The sequence below is a fragment of the Aulostomus chinensis genome, chromosome 24 (assembly GCF_037954235.1).
Source record: "Aulostomus chinensis isolate RoL2024-O1b breed Wild chromosome 24, RoL_Achi_v1.0, whole genome shotgun sequence".
NCBI lineage: Eukaryota > Metazoa > Chordata > Actinopteri > Syngnathiformes > Aulostomidae > Aulostomus > Aulostomus chinensis.
In genome coordinates this window covers 7,051,794-7,068,213 of record NC_141343.1, presented here as the reverse complement: position 1 = coordinate 7,068,213, position 16,420 = coordinate 7,051,794, and the positions used below count along the sequence as shown (strand labels likewise).

Sequence of the window (16,420 nt, the reverse complement as noted above, 5' to 3'; positions counted from 1 at the left end):
GCAGTGTTGCACTCAATCACATCTTTTTCAAAATGCTGTAGACTTATAACTCATTAAGGCCAATAGTGTTTTTTTTTTCATAGCTTTTTACAGAAATGGTGGCTGCTTCGGGGGGCAGCTCTGTCCTGCCATTTAAAATCAGACAAGAAACATGAAATAAACTCAAAAGTATCCAGGAACTGAAAATACAAATGACAAATAATGATGTTGTTGATTTTGCTGAATACAGTAAGGTATCAGCTGTATGATCCTTTGGGTTGCATAGACTTTTCTTTAACTGTCATCGGGTGTAAAGAGTCTTAAATTGGACCCTGAGGTTTGTTACGTTCTAATATCTGCTGGTTTGAGTCATTCGCTCTAGTTTAGCTTCAGAGTAGTTTTACATCCTGGGAAATAATTTCACTTTCTTGCTGAGATAAGACAAGAAGACTCAAATTACATATTTGTGAGATTAGTATGGAGCTGGATGCAGTTAGCCTAGCTTAGCATAAAGAGATGTAGTTGACTGTAACCTCATCAAAACTGAATGTTACCCTGTAGAAATGTGGTACAAGAGGTGGGGAAGATAACAAAAATTCTTGTTCATTAAAGTTTACACAAAACTAGTCTTAAACAGTAGGAGTGGGTTTCCCTCCTCTCTGCTCCAAACCCCCACAAGACCACAAGTTAGCTTTGCTGCAGTGAATGCTCGCGGTGGGGCAGTAGAGAAATTTGTCTCAAAAGTCATCAAAAACCGATTTGTCCTAATGGCAAGTCTAGTTTTACTAATCCAGGCAAAGAGATTTTTTTTTGAGAAACAAAGTCCTTGATGAGTTTTGAAACAGCTGTACTGTATCCACTGCTAGCGGTCATTGCGGCTAAGCTAACTAGCAGTCAACTGTTTGCTCACAATGCTAGAAGAGGACAAAAAAATATAGGACAATCTGTTAATTTTAATTTCTGTTAATTTAACCACAAGTACCATTAATTACCATATCATAGGCTTGGGTCCACTACCAAAAAGCTACTGTAGCTAACGACACGTTGCTAATTTAATCACAAGGTATCCATTTTCAGGAAATACTGAATGGAAAAATATTGAGTCTAGTTGGTTGTGGTATATTTTGTTAAAGAAAATAAAGTGACATAATTATGGAGTCACAACATAATTTAGGGCATTTATATTGAAAAAATGTGCACCTGAACATTAAAAACTCATTAAATGGAGCTCTGTATTTTATTTATTTATTTTTTTTATAAATGTAACCTCCAAAAAATATAAAATATGAAGGAAAGCACCAAAAAATAGTGCCAGGACTCCTTCTTAAACTTCAAATAGCAAGCTTTTTGTGCTTTATAGGTCAATTCTTGTTGCTATAGCGCCAAACACGTTCATGTTTTTACTTGCTAGCAACATTAGACTTTATGCTAAGCTAACCACCTCCACTCTAAAGACACAGACATGAAAGCAGCGTCCATTATCTCATCTAATTATCACAAAGAAAGTGAAAAAGAATATTTCCCAAAGTATCGTACTATTGATTGAAGTGATTAAATTCTGGGACAACAGTAAATTCACCATTTTAAGTCTCATCAATTAAAAAAAAAAAGAAAAAAGGGAGGGGTAATAAAGGGTTTTGCTACAATGAGAGAAAACTAAAGAGCAGCTGACGATGGTGGGTTGTTCTTTGAGGAGGGGGAGGTAATATTTTAAGCAGCGTTGTGTGTATGTTCATAGAAATGATCAAGTGTTATTGATGAGCTCTAAAAACAGCTCTAAGTAGAGACACAAACAGACAAAAGACCATGGATGTAAAAGTTTGGTTCAGCTTCATTCAAATATACATCTTAACTTCCGTTCGCGCGCGCGCGCGCACACACACACACACACACACACACACACACACACACACACACACACACACACACACACACACTCACACACACAGTCTTCCAAATATGCCAGAAACCAACGACAAAACAATTCCCACACAATTTAAAAAAATAGCGAAAAATTCTTTGTACACATAACTACTGGTAACGTGTTCCCGAACCCTGACGTACAACATTCACTCCCGCAAGCATCAAGCTACAGTGAGTGCTTTTAGAAAAACGCATGATCACAGTAGTCCAAATAAAATGGCTCCTTTTTGAATAAATAAATAAAACAGTGACAAAAAAAAAACAAATAACCCAAAAAACAACAACAACAACAACAACAACAAAATGACCTTCAGAACAAGCAATCAGTGCAGGACTTTCACATTTTTTTTTGAGTCATTGTGGTTTAAAAAAAAAAAGAAGAAAAAAAAGACACGCACAAAAAAAAAAAAACTACAGCAGCTCCCAGCTCTGAAATTAATTAAAATCTATAAACCCTCTCCTGAATCCACACGCTGAAACACACACGTTGCCTCACCCACTGCTTGGGATGGGTGAGAAAAGGAAAAGAACCTTAAAAATGTTTTCTTCTTGCCCCCTCTCCTTCCCTCTCTCTCTCACTCTCTCTTTTTTTTTTTTTTAGCTTAAAAATACGAGAATTTTGCTCGGATGTTCAACCCTCAGCCCACACCTCCCTGAAAGGTATTTCTCTAACTCCATTTCCCTGACTCGGCAGACCCTGAAGGGTGAGGCAACAATTTTTGTGAGTTTGGCGGTGAGGAGGAATCTCAACAAAAAAAAAAAGTTTCAGCAGTACCGGCATGGGTGGTCCAACCAAGAGGCAGAGCGGGACGACAAAGAGAGCACGCAACGTTCCTTTTTTTCTCTCTCTCTCTCAAGGAAGGGAAAGGAGCAGACAGATGAGGAATAAAAGAGGGGATACATCTCCCAGAATTCATTGTGGCTGGTAGTGGGAGGATGATAGGGAGGGAAGGGTTCACAGAGAGAAAACAGACACTGAAAGAGGGAAGAGGAAGGAGGAAGGTGAGCAGCAATTTGATTAGATTTTAGTCTCTTGTCATCTACTTTACAGAAGTTTGTTTGTCCCCCCCCCCAGGTCAGGATGAGCAGCTTTAGAACTTCTTAGGACCCCAGGCGGACGCTTGCTTAGGGGCCACGCCTGTCCCAAACGTGGGGAAATCCTCCGCACTGCTCATGTCAGGAGCCTGGAACAAGAAAACAGTTCGACAAGTGATGAGGAAACATCACCAAGTGTATCCCTCCCCCAAAGCGTCTCACCTTGTTCCCTCCAGCGTTCCAGGGGGCGTCCCGCACCACGAAGCCCTTTGCTGGAACCCCGCTGCCATCATCCATTCCTCCCACTCCCCCTCCGCCTCCTCCATAGCGTGATGGAGGTTTCATATACGCCGCCAAAGTCTCGGTCTCTGTCACGCTGAGCATCTGAGGTGAGGTGGAGAGGAAGACTGAACTTAAGATGAGCTTCACACGCTGAACTTTCAACTACCTTGTCACTCATGCATCAAGCACAGGAGTGTTTAGAGGAACAACATTTTCCGGGAGGCCCGCTTCTTTACCATCGACTCCAGAGCTAGACAAGAAAACAGATTCTCTTCTCTCCTCAGATACTGGCTGACTGCTAGTTAGCTTAGCATAATGAATGGCAGTGGATGGGAAGTGTTAGCATGGCTTCATCATAAGTCATCTAATACACTTTTTCTGTGTGCAGCAATATAGCTAAGCTTGAGCATACCAATCATTAATAAATAACTATTTAAGTTTGTGAGACATTGTAATTTTCAGAAATCGTCACCTTCTTCAAAAAATTGCCCAAGACATTTTTGGACAATTTTTTTTTTTTCTTTGGCCAAAACCAACTCTTTGTGACGTCGTGTCTCCAGTTTTTCTTTGTGTTTTTTGAAAAACTTAAAAAAAAACGATTTAGGCGATTATTTCCAGAGGGCGACGAAATGCAGCCGGAACTACTTTCTCGACTGAGCGCAGGGATTTGACGCAGCACCTCACCAAACATTTGTCGATGACTGGATGAATGTCTCTGAAAGTGATGAGCCGGTGGATAACTTCAAGACACCCAACATCTTGAAGCGTATCTGTTGGGCAACTTATGCGTTAGATATGCTTACACTAACATTCATTGTGCTAAGCTAACTAGCCGTCAGTTGGTTTCAGCTCCCTAATGTAGCACAGAGGAGAGGCGGGTGTCTGTCTTCTTGTCTTGGTCTGTGGAGGATGGCCCATAACCATGTAACCAAAAGCTGGCATGTTGGAAAGCAGAATGTTCTGCCCCCCCCCCCCCCCCCCAATTCTGCCGCCACAATATTGTTGACTTGGACAAGTTCAGTAAAAGCGTGAACTCACATATTCTTCCTCCAGGTTGAGCAGGTGGTCGATGGCGTTGTCAACGGTCTCAGGAAGGCCCGTCACCGTCACTTTATCAGGCTCATCAGAGCCTGGTTGAGGGAACCGGATGTCCACCTGAAGACCAAAAGACGATGTTCAGATGACAAGAGGCGACAAAAATGTCCAAACTGACATCACAATGATGTCCGACCTTAAACTCTTCCATCAGCTTGCGGATGGCTTTCCCGCGAGCGCCAATGATGCGAGCGTGAGTCCTCGGGTCCAGGTGTACATCCTGGCTCACCATCTCCTGGAGCTCGGCTACCAGCTGCTGGATGGCCTGACGTGCTTCCTCAACGTTAAACTCGTACCCCGAAATCACGATCAGATCCTGGTAGGCGAAGGGGGACGATGCAAAGACATGACATGCGGCAGAGTTCATCGCCACAGTAGTCGCATCAGTTTACACAAAAACCCACCTGCTGCTCGTCTCCTTTGTCAGGGAACTGGATACTGACATCGTGGTCTTTTCTGATCTGAGAGATGACCGCCCCCTTACGTCCGATGATCTTAGGGTGAAACTTGGGGTCTACAGACATGGTTACCTTGAAGCTGCGCAGCGCCTGTGAGGAGACGAAGCTTGAGTGACATCTTAAAAGAAACGAGTGCACACACGGCGAGCCCATGCTGGACTCATTACCCTGTCCTCCTGCTCAGCCTGGAGCTCCTTGACCCTCTCCATGACGCCCTGCTTGGCTCGCTGCACATTGGCGACCAGCCCCGTCACCTTGATCACATCCAGCTGTTTCTCAGGCTGCGGCACCCAGATGTTCACCTGCATATGCACCGCAATGTTGACATAATCCCCTTTCATCTTGCCCGGTTTTCTTGGATGTTACGCAACAGTTTCATAAAAAGAACCTGCCAGGAGATGGCAGCAGTTCAACGTGAGCTCACCTCATACTCCTCCATCATCTTCCTGATCCCACTACCCTTCTGGCCAATAATGTAGCGATGTAGCTCATAGGACACCTCCACGTCCTCCGTGATGGGCACCAATGCCTGCGGGTCAAAGGAGAGATGAGGAAATGAGGGGAAACTAAAATTATGAAAAAAATGAAAGTTAAACTCAAAGTACAATAGTTCCCACCAGCAGAGCAGCTTTCGCCAGCTCACACTTCTCTTCCCGCCCAGAGATGATGATGATGTCACACTTGCGGGGGACAAACTCAGCCTCTGGACTGACATCACCGTTCTCCTGTGGTGAAGCTTCCTGACCTGTAATACCAACGCAGAAAAATGAAGTAAAACACATCATTTGTTTGGGCTGTTTTCTAAACAAAAAAGGTGGAGGGTAGTGCAGATGGAGAGGAGCAGCATCGAACTCTTCTCGCTGTGGCGAGATATCAACAACAGTAGCAGTAAACAGACATAGGAACTCCTCTGGCGTGTTGTGTTTTTGACCTGCGGCGCTGTCGTCTCTCTCTGGGAACTTGATTTGGACTTCGTGCTCCCTGGTGATGTGCTGAATGCGGCAACCTTTAGGCCCCATGATGGCGCGGTGGTAACGTTGAGGGATTGCTACCTCCACACTCACCTGGGACTCCTGCACAAGAGAGGAAAGGGTTGGGCAACAACAACTCGGGGAACAAAAATGCCAAGTCTCAGAGCATGAAACATTTATCACCATCAACACAACTGTTCTTAATAATTTCTGACTAACATCTACTGCAAAAAGACGGTTCTATATCACAAATCTTCTCACCAGGTCCTCGATTATCTCCTGGATGCGTTTCTTGGCCGCCTCCACGCAGTCCTTGGCTCCCTTCAGAGTGACCCGCTGGCTGTTGGCTCCAGTTCGAGGGAAGCTAACGGCCACGCCACCGTACTCCTCGGCCAGCTCCCGTAGCACTTGACCTCTCCGGCAAACAAAGTGGCGGTGATGGCGAACGTCTACAACCATGCTGTCCTCCACCACATCGTCCTGGAAGGATGACACAAGCAAGGGGATAATTAAAGCAGCTGGTATGACCTTTGAGCGTGGGGTGAGTTTGGCGGCGCCCCCTGGCAAACGACAGTAGTTCTCACCAGAATGCTTGTGAAGATCAAAGAAAAATACATCTATGATAATGGTGACGGGTGCGGGGGTGTAGCTGGTCCATAACTGTAATTTTTTTTCCATCTGATCACACAGGAAGACATTTTAGTAGTTTTATATTTTCTGCCCATTATTTTATTGCCTTTTTTTAAAAACACATTTTAGTTAGTGATTTGTTTTTTGATTGGGGGGGGGGGTATTTAGTACTGCAGATGGGGCGATTTTTTTTCAGGTGAATTTCAAAATAATTTGATTGACACACCAGCCACTGTCATTTGTTTTCTATGGAAATAATTTGTGTAAATACAGCATCAAATTCATGATGGAAGCAACATAAAACATATTTGAGGCAGTTAAAACAGATACAATTTCAGTTTTTGTAATATGTGTGATTACAAGAATACTCTGAACACACTCGGAGTAGTACGCAGTTACTCACCAGGTTTTTAACCAGGCTTTCCAGCTCCTTCTGAGCCTGACGAACCGCTTCCTCTTTCCCTACGATGGTGATCAGCTCCTGCTCCGTGTCATCAGGGGATGGGAAGATGATGCGGGCGCCCGTCCTGTCCCGCACACGTCGAATGTTGGCGCCGCCACGTCCGATCAGGAATTTGTGGTACTCTGGTTTTGCCTGCAGCTCAGCTGTGAAGTTGTTGACTTGCTGAAAATAGAAGAACGGAGGGAAGGAAGGGGATACGTGTCATTTCCTGTCCTTTCTTCAGTGTCTTGATTTGTGCCATCACCCTCTGGTTATTCACAGTTTTGTCCAGGTAAAAATAAGGCCTCCCCACAACACATACTGCAATACTGCCATAGTATGATTCGAAATGCTGTAGAGCTGTGTATCCATGGGTCACATACCATCACAATTAAGCGCAGTACCACCTCCATACTAGGTGCAGGAATATCAATACAGCATCACGATGATAAATATTGAAATATTTTGCCGTGTGAATATTTTGCACAGCTCTACTTCCCACCCACCTTTTCTTCAGCCAGCTGCAGCAGTTGTCTCTTGGCCTTATCCACCTCACCAGCTGGCCCTCTGATGGTGACCTTGTCTGAGCCGGAGCCCTCAGACGGGAAATGGATGTGGACGCCGCCACAGTCTTCCATGACAGAGCGCACCAGGCAGCCCTTGGAGCCAATCAGAGAGTTGTGTAGCTTTGCTGGGATGGTGACCTCCGTCTCTTTAATATTTGCCTGTGGAGAGATAGCAAGAATAAGAGCTGCTGTTCTTCATATTCCCTCGGATGGACAAGAGGAACCGCCGCATTCTTCTTCTGCTAAAGGAGCAGGGACACTCACCAGTTCTCTCTGGATGGCGAGGATTCGATCTCTGGCTGCCTCACAGTTGCTCTTCTTTCCGGTGATGACAATCATCTCGGAGTTACTGTTCTCTGTCGGCAGGTCGATCTTAGTGTTGGTCTCTTCACGGATCTGCCATGAAGACAGTGGTTACCTTCAGCCTTCAATGTCATGTCCCTTTTAATCTGCAGAGATCTTTTTTAAGATACCTTTTTAATGTTGGCGCCGCCCTTGCCAATGATGTTTTTGTGAAACTGCTTGAAGATGGGAACAGAGAGAGAGAAGCTGTTCTCGATCTGCAGAAAAAGGAGAAAGAGCTGTGAGGTCATCGGTGATTCTCCATGTGTGCGATGACGAAAGACGACAGCGATGGCTCATACCAGGTCCGCAATGATCTTCTGAAGGAACTTGGCACATTTCTCCACCTCGTTCTTCGGCCCTCTCAGCTGGACGATGTCACTCTTCTGTGCCGGATCAGGGAAATTAATAATGACCTAAAAGTCAATCAGATAGGATCAAATTAAGTTAGAAGTTAATGAAAACTAACTATGCAATTAGGAAGACACAAGGTGAGGCGAGGACATTCACCTCAGGGAACTTGTCGCGCACTTCTTTGATCTTTTCTCCCTTCTGCCCGATGATTGTCCGATGGAACTTCTGCTCTACGATCAGATCTTTTGTGCGCTCGTTTTCCTGAAGGTGTGGATATGAGGAATAAGAGGCCACCAGTCTGAGAGAAGTCTGATAAGAAGGGATGAATCTACCTAAACTTGGACCCTGATCTCACCATTCTCTGGACCATCTCAATGAGTTCCCTGCGAGCCAACTGGACACCCTTAGGATCTCCCTCGATGCGGACCAGGCCACTTCTCTCAGAGTCCTGGGGGATTCGTACCGATACTTTGTACTGCTCCTTGATCCGATTTACTAGCATGAGAGCGAGGGGGAAAATGTCATCCACAATGTTTTGAGGAGCAAACCCCTACAGGCAGAGTCAAAAATTGACCAGTTTTAAAGATAGAACATTCTTGGAAACGTATCATTCTTTATAAGAATGTTCCACCGAAGGCAATTTCTTGATTTTTAATGACCACATCTTTACTTTTGGAACCCAGAATTTAATGTCTTAAATGGTTGCCGACAACTCCGTGTCAGTGGTAAAAATTTGGGGAATAAAAAAAACAGCTTCTACGTCGATCTATGTGTGTTTGCGGCCAGGTGCAAGAACTTCTCTAAAGCACTTCCACAAGCCCCGATGCCTACTCACTATTGGCTCCATTCTTCCCAATGAGGTGTCTGTGGAAACGTTGGTCTATGATGACTTCAGTGTAGTCCATCCTCACCAGCTGGACACAGAGGGACGGACAGAGATGTCAGCCTGCTACACATGTTTTTATGTACCTTTCTTTATTCAAGGGAGTTTCACTTTACAAGAATGCGCATATCACATTCACTGTCTACTCCAACAATGGTTGTTTTCATTCGGCCTGACGAAAATGACACCAGAGTGGCTGAACACCGAGGCCTCCCCTACAGTCAGGGCCCAAGACGACTGTTGGCTGAAAGCTGCTTAGGCTTTGGAAATCTACAACCCAGCGTTCTTTGAAGTTTTATGGCGGTTGGTAACTGTCATGCTGCATCGCTGCCACGTTACAGCCAAGTCCAGTTACCGCCTCCCCTTTGAGAACAACAGTCCAAACGACATCGATCATTAACTTTTAGGACGCTTTGAGGTATTTCATGATGCACCTTGCCTGTGAATCAGCAGTTAAGATTGAGGGGCAAAGGCAATGCACTGCCCAAGGAACATCATCTGCAGGTCTCTGGCCATTTGTTACCCCAAATATGATTGCATATGTAAAGAGCTACTCTGCTGTGTTCATGTCCTGGAGCTGGTTTAAACCTGCCCCGGCTGGCTGGGCCAGGAAGGAGGCGCTGGTCAAGAAGTCATGCAAACACAGCTAAATGTGTGAGTACTGACCAGGTCCTTGATGATCTCCTGTATCTGGGCCTGAGCCTGCTCCACCTCCTCTGTGGGCCCCTCCAGACTGATGCGCTCCTCACCATCTGTAAACTCAATGTGAACCTTCACACACACACACACATACACACACACATATACACGCAAACACAGACAACAATGAGGTTGAGGAGTCACCCCCTTGATGCCGCCCAGTCCATCTCCCTCATCAAACCCCCGTCTTACCCGCGGCAGCTGCTGTGTGATCCGACCGATGTTCTGTCCTTTTTTGCCAATGATGAAGCGATGTAGCCAGGCCGGGGCCGTCACCTCTACCACCATCACACTTTTAGCCTGCAGAGATAAAATGCTCATATTCACAAACTGATGGACATCTGTCAGTCTGAAAGGCAACATCCCCATCAGTCAATGACAGTTTGAAATTATCCGTCTCCTCCTCACCTTGGCGTAGACCTGCGTGAGCGCTGGTCCTAGCTTGTCGGGTTCCCCTCGCAGGATGATTGTCTCCGAGCCTGAATCAAGAGGAGGCATCTCCACGGACACCCCAGTTGCCTCCAGGATCTCTTGCAGGGTGTTGCCCTTTGGCCCAATAATGTACTTGTGCTGCGACTTTTTCACCTCCACAGAGATGGTGGTAGTCTTCCTCTTCTGTGGGGCAGGAAAAGACGATTGATGAGCGGCATGGAAAGTGGCACAAGGAAGCAAGTGAGGGATGGAAAGGACCACAACAGGAGACAAGAAACAGGAAGGACAGACCAGACAGACTTTGTGCAAGTTAAAGTGATTGAAAGGAAGAGAAGGACAAACAAGACGGAATATATTTGTTTTCATCTCTCATAGATGTGGATTAAATGACATTAGCGTTCTAATCATGTGTTCTCTGGAGAAATCCAATTTTCTCTCCACATTATCTCCAGCTTGCCTGTCAGCAGCTTTTGTCTGGTCTGCACACTTCCTTTACATGTTTCATCCAAATTTTATAGCTTCTTGGGCATTTCTATAAGAAGACATGGGTGATAGAAAAAAAAGTTTTAAATAGAGTCTCAAAATGATCAAAGGCACCTTGTCGTCATAGATGGCTCGGATGCGATTGAGCGCCAGTGCTACGGCCTCCTTCTCCCCAGTGATGACAATCTCATCCTTGGGCAGGCTGGGTGGTGGGATGCTGATGCGAGCACCCGTCTCCTGGCTCAGCTCCTGCACCAGCCTGTTGTGGGCGCCAGCGATGAAGGGGTGGAAGGCCTTCTCCAGGGACAGACGCTCCACCGCACGTTTGTCCTGGTGAGCAGTTGGCCATGAGGGGGAAGACAGAGAATCAACAAACAGATGAGATGATACATTAAAGGATTGGGGGGGGGGGGGGGGATATCAAAAAAATGAAGTTATGGTTTCTCTCCACACAAATCAAATCAATGTTCTTTTTGTTGGTTTGTGTCCCTTAAAGCAAAAGTCTGTCTGGAAGTATAGGGTTTCTAAGTATAGTAACTCTATGGACAGTCGTGGCAAGAGAGATTCCTCGTCATCAAAAGAACTTGATGGATGAATTATTAGGTTTTTCACTTCTAAGTTAATTGCACTGCCAATTAACCCCCCCCCCCCCCACCCACTGACCTGCTCAGCAGAGATCAGAAGGATCTCATGTCGAGCTTTCTCAATGCCTTCCTTAGTGCCAGTAATGCGGATGTTGGCGCTGGGGTCGTCGGGACGTGGAATAGCGATCTTGGTGGCCGTTTTCAGCTCAAGCTCCTGTAGCTTCTCGCCGTTCTTACCGATAACAAAGCGATGGTGCTCCTTGGGGATGGCAACTGTAGCCGAGGCCTACGGAAAGAAGCAGAAGAGTGTGGACTTATAGACGAAGGAACACCATCTAAAGTGTGAATCAGCAACAATGCTGCTGGAGCCCAGAAAAGCCCCCCTTCGGTCAATTTCACCCCAACTCTTTACAGGCCCACACAGGCAGGATTCTTCTCCTGTGCGAAATATTAAATATCCTCTGGAATCTCCCAGCAAGCCCTTACATTGTAGCTTTCTGTCCAAAGAACACCAGCAGCAACAGTGAGGGTACCTGTGTTTGCAGGCGAGCTACAATTTCCTTGCGAGCCTTCATAACTGAGTCCAGTTTGCCAGTAACCATGATGGACAGGCCCTGGTCTTTCGCCAGAGACAGCTCAATGTGGGCTCCTGTTCGCTGCATGATGTCCAAGCAGACTTTAGCCTCCTCACCCTCCCCGAACTGGCTGTTGTCCTTGTAGCGACGCTCCTCCAGGGGCACATGGAACACCTTGGGAGAGAGGAGGTCAGAAGGGAGGGAGGGTCAAGTCCTCACTTGGACATTCATAATTGTTGATATAGTTGGAGGATTGTTGACAAAATGGCGGCTAACTTACCTGGGTGATGACAGAAGCTTTAATGGGCCTGATCTTGCCTCCCCACGCAGAAGCCGGCTCCCCAGTCTTCTCCCCTGGCGCCCCCTTCTCCGGCAGCGGAGGGAAGGCCTCCAGGTAGGTGGGGATGTAGGCCTCATCCTCCGGAACACAGCCTGCTCAAGACCGAGAGAGCAAAAGGTATGCGTCAAGGAAATTTAAGCACCAGTGTGTCATCTCAGACCCCAGACCCTCAAAATCAGAGATGCATTGTAAGATAATTGTGTCAAGAGACATGACATCACCTGCAATCTCCTGGTCCTTAAGGCCGCTGCGATGCTCCGCAAAGCTCTCCGGGGTCAACACTGCCACTGAGCTCATGGTTCAAGACTTATTCCGCTATTCCACTAAGACAAAGGAAGGCTAGAATAAATAAACCCCTCAAAACTCCAAGCAAGAATCTTGAGCGAGTGTGTGTTTTTTGATGGAAATGCTAATGCTAAACCAACAAATGGCTATCCTCTGTGTTTTCTTCACTCTCTCCTTTCTCAAGCTTTCCACAAGCCCCTAAAGAACGAGGTGGCTCCTGTAGTCCCTGATGCGACACCTTAGAAGCTCCAATTAACCCTTTACGTGTCTCGGACAAACACGAGGGGAATCCTCAGGGACGCAGTTACAACAAATACACGAGCAGGTAAAAACAACGGAGATTCCAAATTTAAAGGATCTTGACCTTGCCAGTAAGGTTTTAATGGTCACACATTTACAAGAAATTCATAAAAACCATATCAGCTTTTACTTTGACCTTTAAAAGAAAGTCTAATAGGAAATGAACTGCTGATCTTATGATAGCAAACATAGTTTTCCTCTCAGTCCGAGACAAGAATGCAAATCTGTCACTTTAAATATATGACGCCTCTGGCTGAGTGCAACAGTGCCTCTCTGTTATTATCTAAGAACTGTGAAACGCTCTCGTAGTAGGATGCTTCTTCTTGAAATGTTACTTTGTGCTACTGGAGTGTATTCACAAACATCTCGACTGACATGTGAAATTTGCCATGTGAGGCTGATAAAAATAACCAAAGACGCGCAGGATGCAGTTAAAAGAATACCAAACAGACCAAGCTCGCAGAAGTTGCGGGATGAGCGAGTTCAGGCTTACCTGCTAAAGGTCAATTGCCAGAGAGTCCGTCCAGTTAGCCGCTACCGTAGGCGCTTCAGTGTGAGTGTGTTTTTCAGCTCCTAGAGGAAAAAACAAAACAAAACACTAGTGAATGCTATAAATTGAAAAGCTTTCCAGCATGAAGGCTGGGTTAATACTGCAAACACCCACACTGCACTGCACCTTATACAGTCTGGATCTGATTCACTGTCCTCCTTTCCCCTCCCGTCCTCACATCTCCCCGCCTATCACCCCCTCCTTCATTTGTCACACCGACTCAATAACACAGGAAAACTACTAAAGGTACCTAGCCAACAAAAACAAACAAACATGTAAATTGATTATTTTTTTTCTCTCTTTAGATTACAAAGCTGCTTAATTCTTCTCTCCTTAAATAAAAAAAAAATACTTTAATTTCTACTAAAGAGTCGACGTAGAGTAAAAAGTGTAAAAGGATGAGATGTAGACCTAGAAAGAAAGCGTGTTGTCTCCAAAATTTCCATGCAAATCAAGACAACGCGATAGTTTCACAACACTGCAGCCATTTTTTCCAGACCCCTCGTACCGCTGTTGCAATATACAGTGATAAAATCCTATCGCCACCCATGTAGGTTACGGCAGCTATATGAGCTACAAATATTAACATTGAATAACAAAATATCATGATGAAATCTTCTAGAAACCCATAGGAGCTATGTTTCAGAGCCCCTAGTATTGATATATTGCGTTTTTCCCTGAATTTTGTATGTTATGTCAGTAATAAAAGCCCCTAGAATTGACATTACATCACAATATATCATGAATAAATCGCACTGTGACCCATGGGAGCTATAAATCGGAGCCACCTGTGTTGATATCATACCGCAATATATCAATATATCTTGATAAAATCATATTGTTCACCATTTACGTCATGGGAGCTATATGTCAGAGCCTCCAGCGTCAATATCATTTCACAATATATCGCAGAGACAAATCATATTGTGACACCTGCTAGCTCTACTCCAGGTCATCGAGTATCGCGATGTATCATGAACCATTTGTGCAACAGGTCACACGATGGATAGCGTTCATGGCGTTGGACTACACAGCAAGTTGTATTCTCGGCTCTTTCTGTAGAATAGCGGGTATATTATTTTAAACTTTGCCATATGTACCATATCATACCACCAAGCTCTTGCTGATATCCAGCCCTGCTACATCCTGCTTTCAGATATATGAGGAATTATTCCACATTGGTTTCTTCTTCAGCCAGTTACATTACAAGTTAAGTTTGTACACTGGAATTAAATGAAAGAATAAACTTGTAGATAAAGAAGAGGTTGAGATGCAGGTACATGATGCATCTCCAGTAGGTGTTAATGGATGGATAACACACTCTAAAACTACATTGTGTTCAAAATGAGCGCTCTTATTTTGTATTATACAATAGGGAGAGCAGGACCGTGGGCTGTTATATCGGTAATGCATCTGAATCCTTCTCCCAACAGCCTATTATTGTAGATCATTTAATCTCATTAACAGATGCAGTGAAAAGCAAAGAAGCAACAAAGAAAGGAGAGAAGCTAATAGTTCCTGGCTCCCTGTAACCAGTCAGTGGATGTGAAGATCGGAACGATGAAGTTTGACTTCCTTGCTCAACATGGAGGCGAAAAAAATCAGAAAGATAACGGCGAAATGAAGCCAATCGTGCCTCGCTAAACGCATCTCCCTCCAGCCGATTAGCGTCTAGGTTGCTAGCTTGATGATTCCCTGCATGGTTGCTCCTGTTAGCTGGACGGCTAACCTCTGGTAACCTGCGGGTTTCACACACTAGATAGCCCGTTTCGCTAAGCTAACCCACATCGCTTTGCTCCGACCTCAGCCGGGGATGATTAGGCGCAAGGTCTTTCTGATAATCGGCTAAAAAAAAAAAAAAACAAGCCAGGCGGGCAGATAACCTGCTCCAGCTCACTAGCTTCAGGGCGCTAACCTTGCTAACCCTGGCTGCGGTGCAGGACAGCCGGCTTTCTCGCTACCATACCGTAACTGTGACTTCGATCACGATGTTCATATTTACGTAAAAAAGGGAGCTTACATATATTCAGAAATCCTACCTTACAGAGAGAAAATGTAGCAGAGGGTGTGAGTTTGACAGGTGATGGTGTAAACACAGATGTGATTGGTCTAGGAGCATTTCCTCTGCTGGCGGAGAGATACGCGCACGTAATGCGGCTCACCGAGTGTAAAGGCAATTGCCGCAGTATCTTTACGCAGCAGGAGCATCCAGGTTAAATAGATCTGCGTCATGTCCGGAGAAACAAATGTGAAATATGAAATTGCACTCAGGTGTCAAAAACTCAGATGTGACGTCCTAGTTGGGAATACTTCACTGAATAAATATCTCAAAGTGCGTACCTGTGGCACGTCTCACGTCAATCAAACTGACCGGGTCTACTTCTCATTCATAATGGCCTGTTACATGTTCAGTCAGCTCAGTTCTTGAAATGAAATAAAACGGGCAGTTACGGGGGGGATGCTGTTTTACTTGTTTTGTTTGGTTCATTTTTTTCTTTTTTTCTTTTCTTTTTTTTTTTTTTTGCTGATTAAAATGTGATTTTAGGAGACAGCCACATTCTGGAGTTCACGTTAGATTTTAAAATAGAAACTCACTCGTGTTTATCACGCCAAACTTTTAAGCTTGTCGTTTCCTTTTCAGTCTTAATGAATGGGTATCTACGGTATAACAACGACCCCATCCCCACACGAACGCTCGCTTCTTCCTGACTGTTCCGAATGGTGGCGCTAGGTGGAAGCAGAATACCAAACTAAAACACACAGGTGTGGAGAATGACGTAAGCAGGAGTCGCTCAAGCGTGCACCTGTGTGAAGTAGCATCAGTAGCCCAAGACAGTCGGTCTCATGTCCTGTAACTTGTAATTTTCATTTGCTGAAGAAAACAATATCTAGATTAAGTCGGTCTTTAAAATAATTAGAAAATAAACACTGAAGTACTGAAAAAATAGTATATTTCAAATTTGATCTGTTAATGCATATATAAAACTACCAGCACTTCCAGGTTCACTTAAGTTTTTGGCACTGTCGTGGCTTGGAAAACCAAAGATGCGTGAAGTGTATCAAATACATCTAGGAAGTGCCAAACTTGCAATATTGTGGCCTTCAAAATAAGAGAGTTAGAAAATTATGCAAAAACAAAAATCAAATATGGAAAGTAGCTAAACCATCAATGAGGCAGTATGGAGATGTGTGTGAAGACTGTGCTGGAGGGT

At 44.9% G+C, this 16,420-nt stretch overlaps 1 protein-coding gene across 1 annotated transcript; it reads right to left on the bottom strand.

The window, feature by feature from the left end:
- Positions 1-2,265: 2,265 nt before the first annotated feature.
- Positions 2,266-15,351, bottom strand: hdlbpb (high density lipoprotein binding protein b). The gene is made up of 28 exons (XM_086196973.1): positions 15,248-15,351; positions 13,152-13,231; positions 12,295-12,396; positions 12,014-12,165; positions 11,692-11,907; positions 11,238-11,444; positions 10,689-10,904; positions 10,068-10,274; positions 9,852-9,959; positions 9,627-9,731; positions 8,913-8,991; positions 8,433-8,572; positions 8,234-8,338; positions 8,026-8,139; positions 7,855-7,941; positions 7,646-7,777; positions 7,322-7,540; positions 6,777-6,998; positions 6,005-6,223; positions 5,704-5,845; positions 5,390-5,517; positions 5,197-5,301; positions 4,940-5,074; positions 4,719-4,862; positions 4,451-4,630; positions 4,258-4,374; positions 3,160-3,321; positions 2,266-3,086 (listed from the first exon to the last, which is right to left on the bottom strand). The coding sequence occupies exons 3-28, from the start codon at positions 12,368-12,370 to the stop codon at positions 2,994-2,996; spliced, it is 3,810 nt and encodes a 1,269-aa protein (XP_086053099.1). The 5' UTR covers positions 12,371-12,396; positions 13,152-13,231; positions 15,248-15,351; the 3' UTR covers positions 2,266-2,993.
- Positions 15,352-16,420: the final 1,069 nt, after the last annotated feature.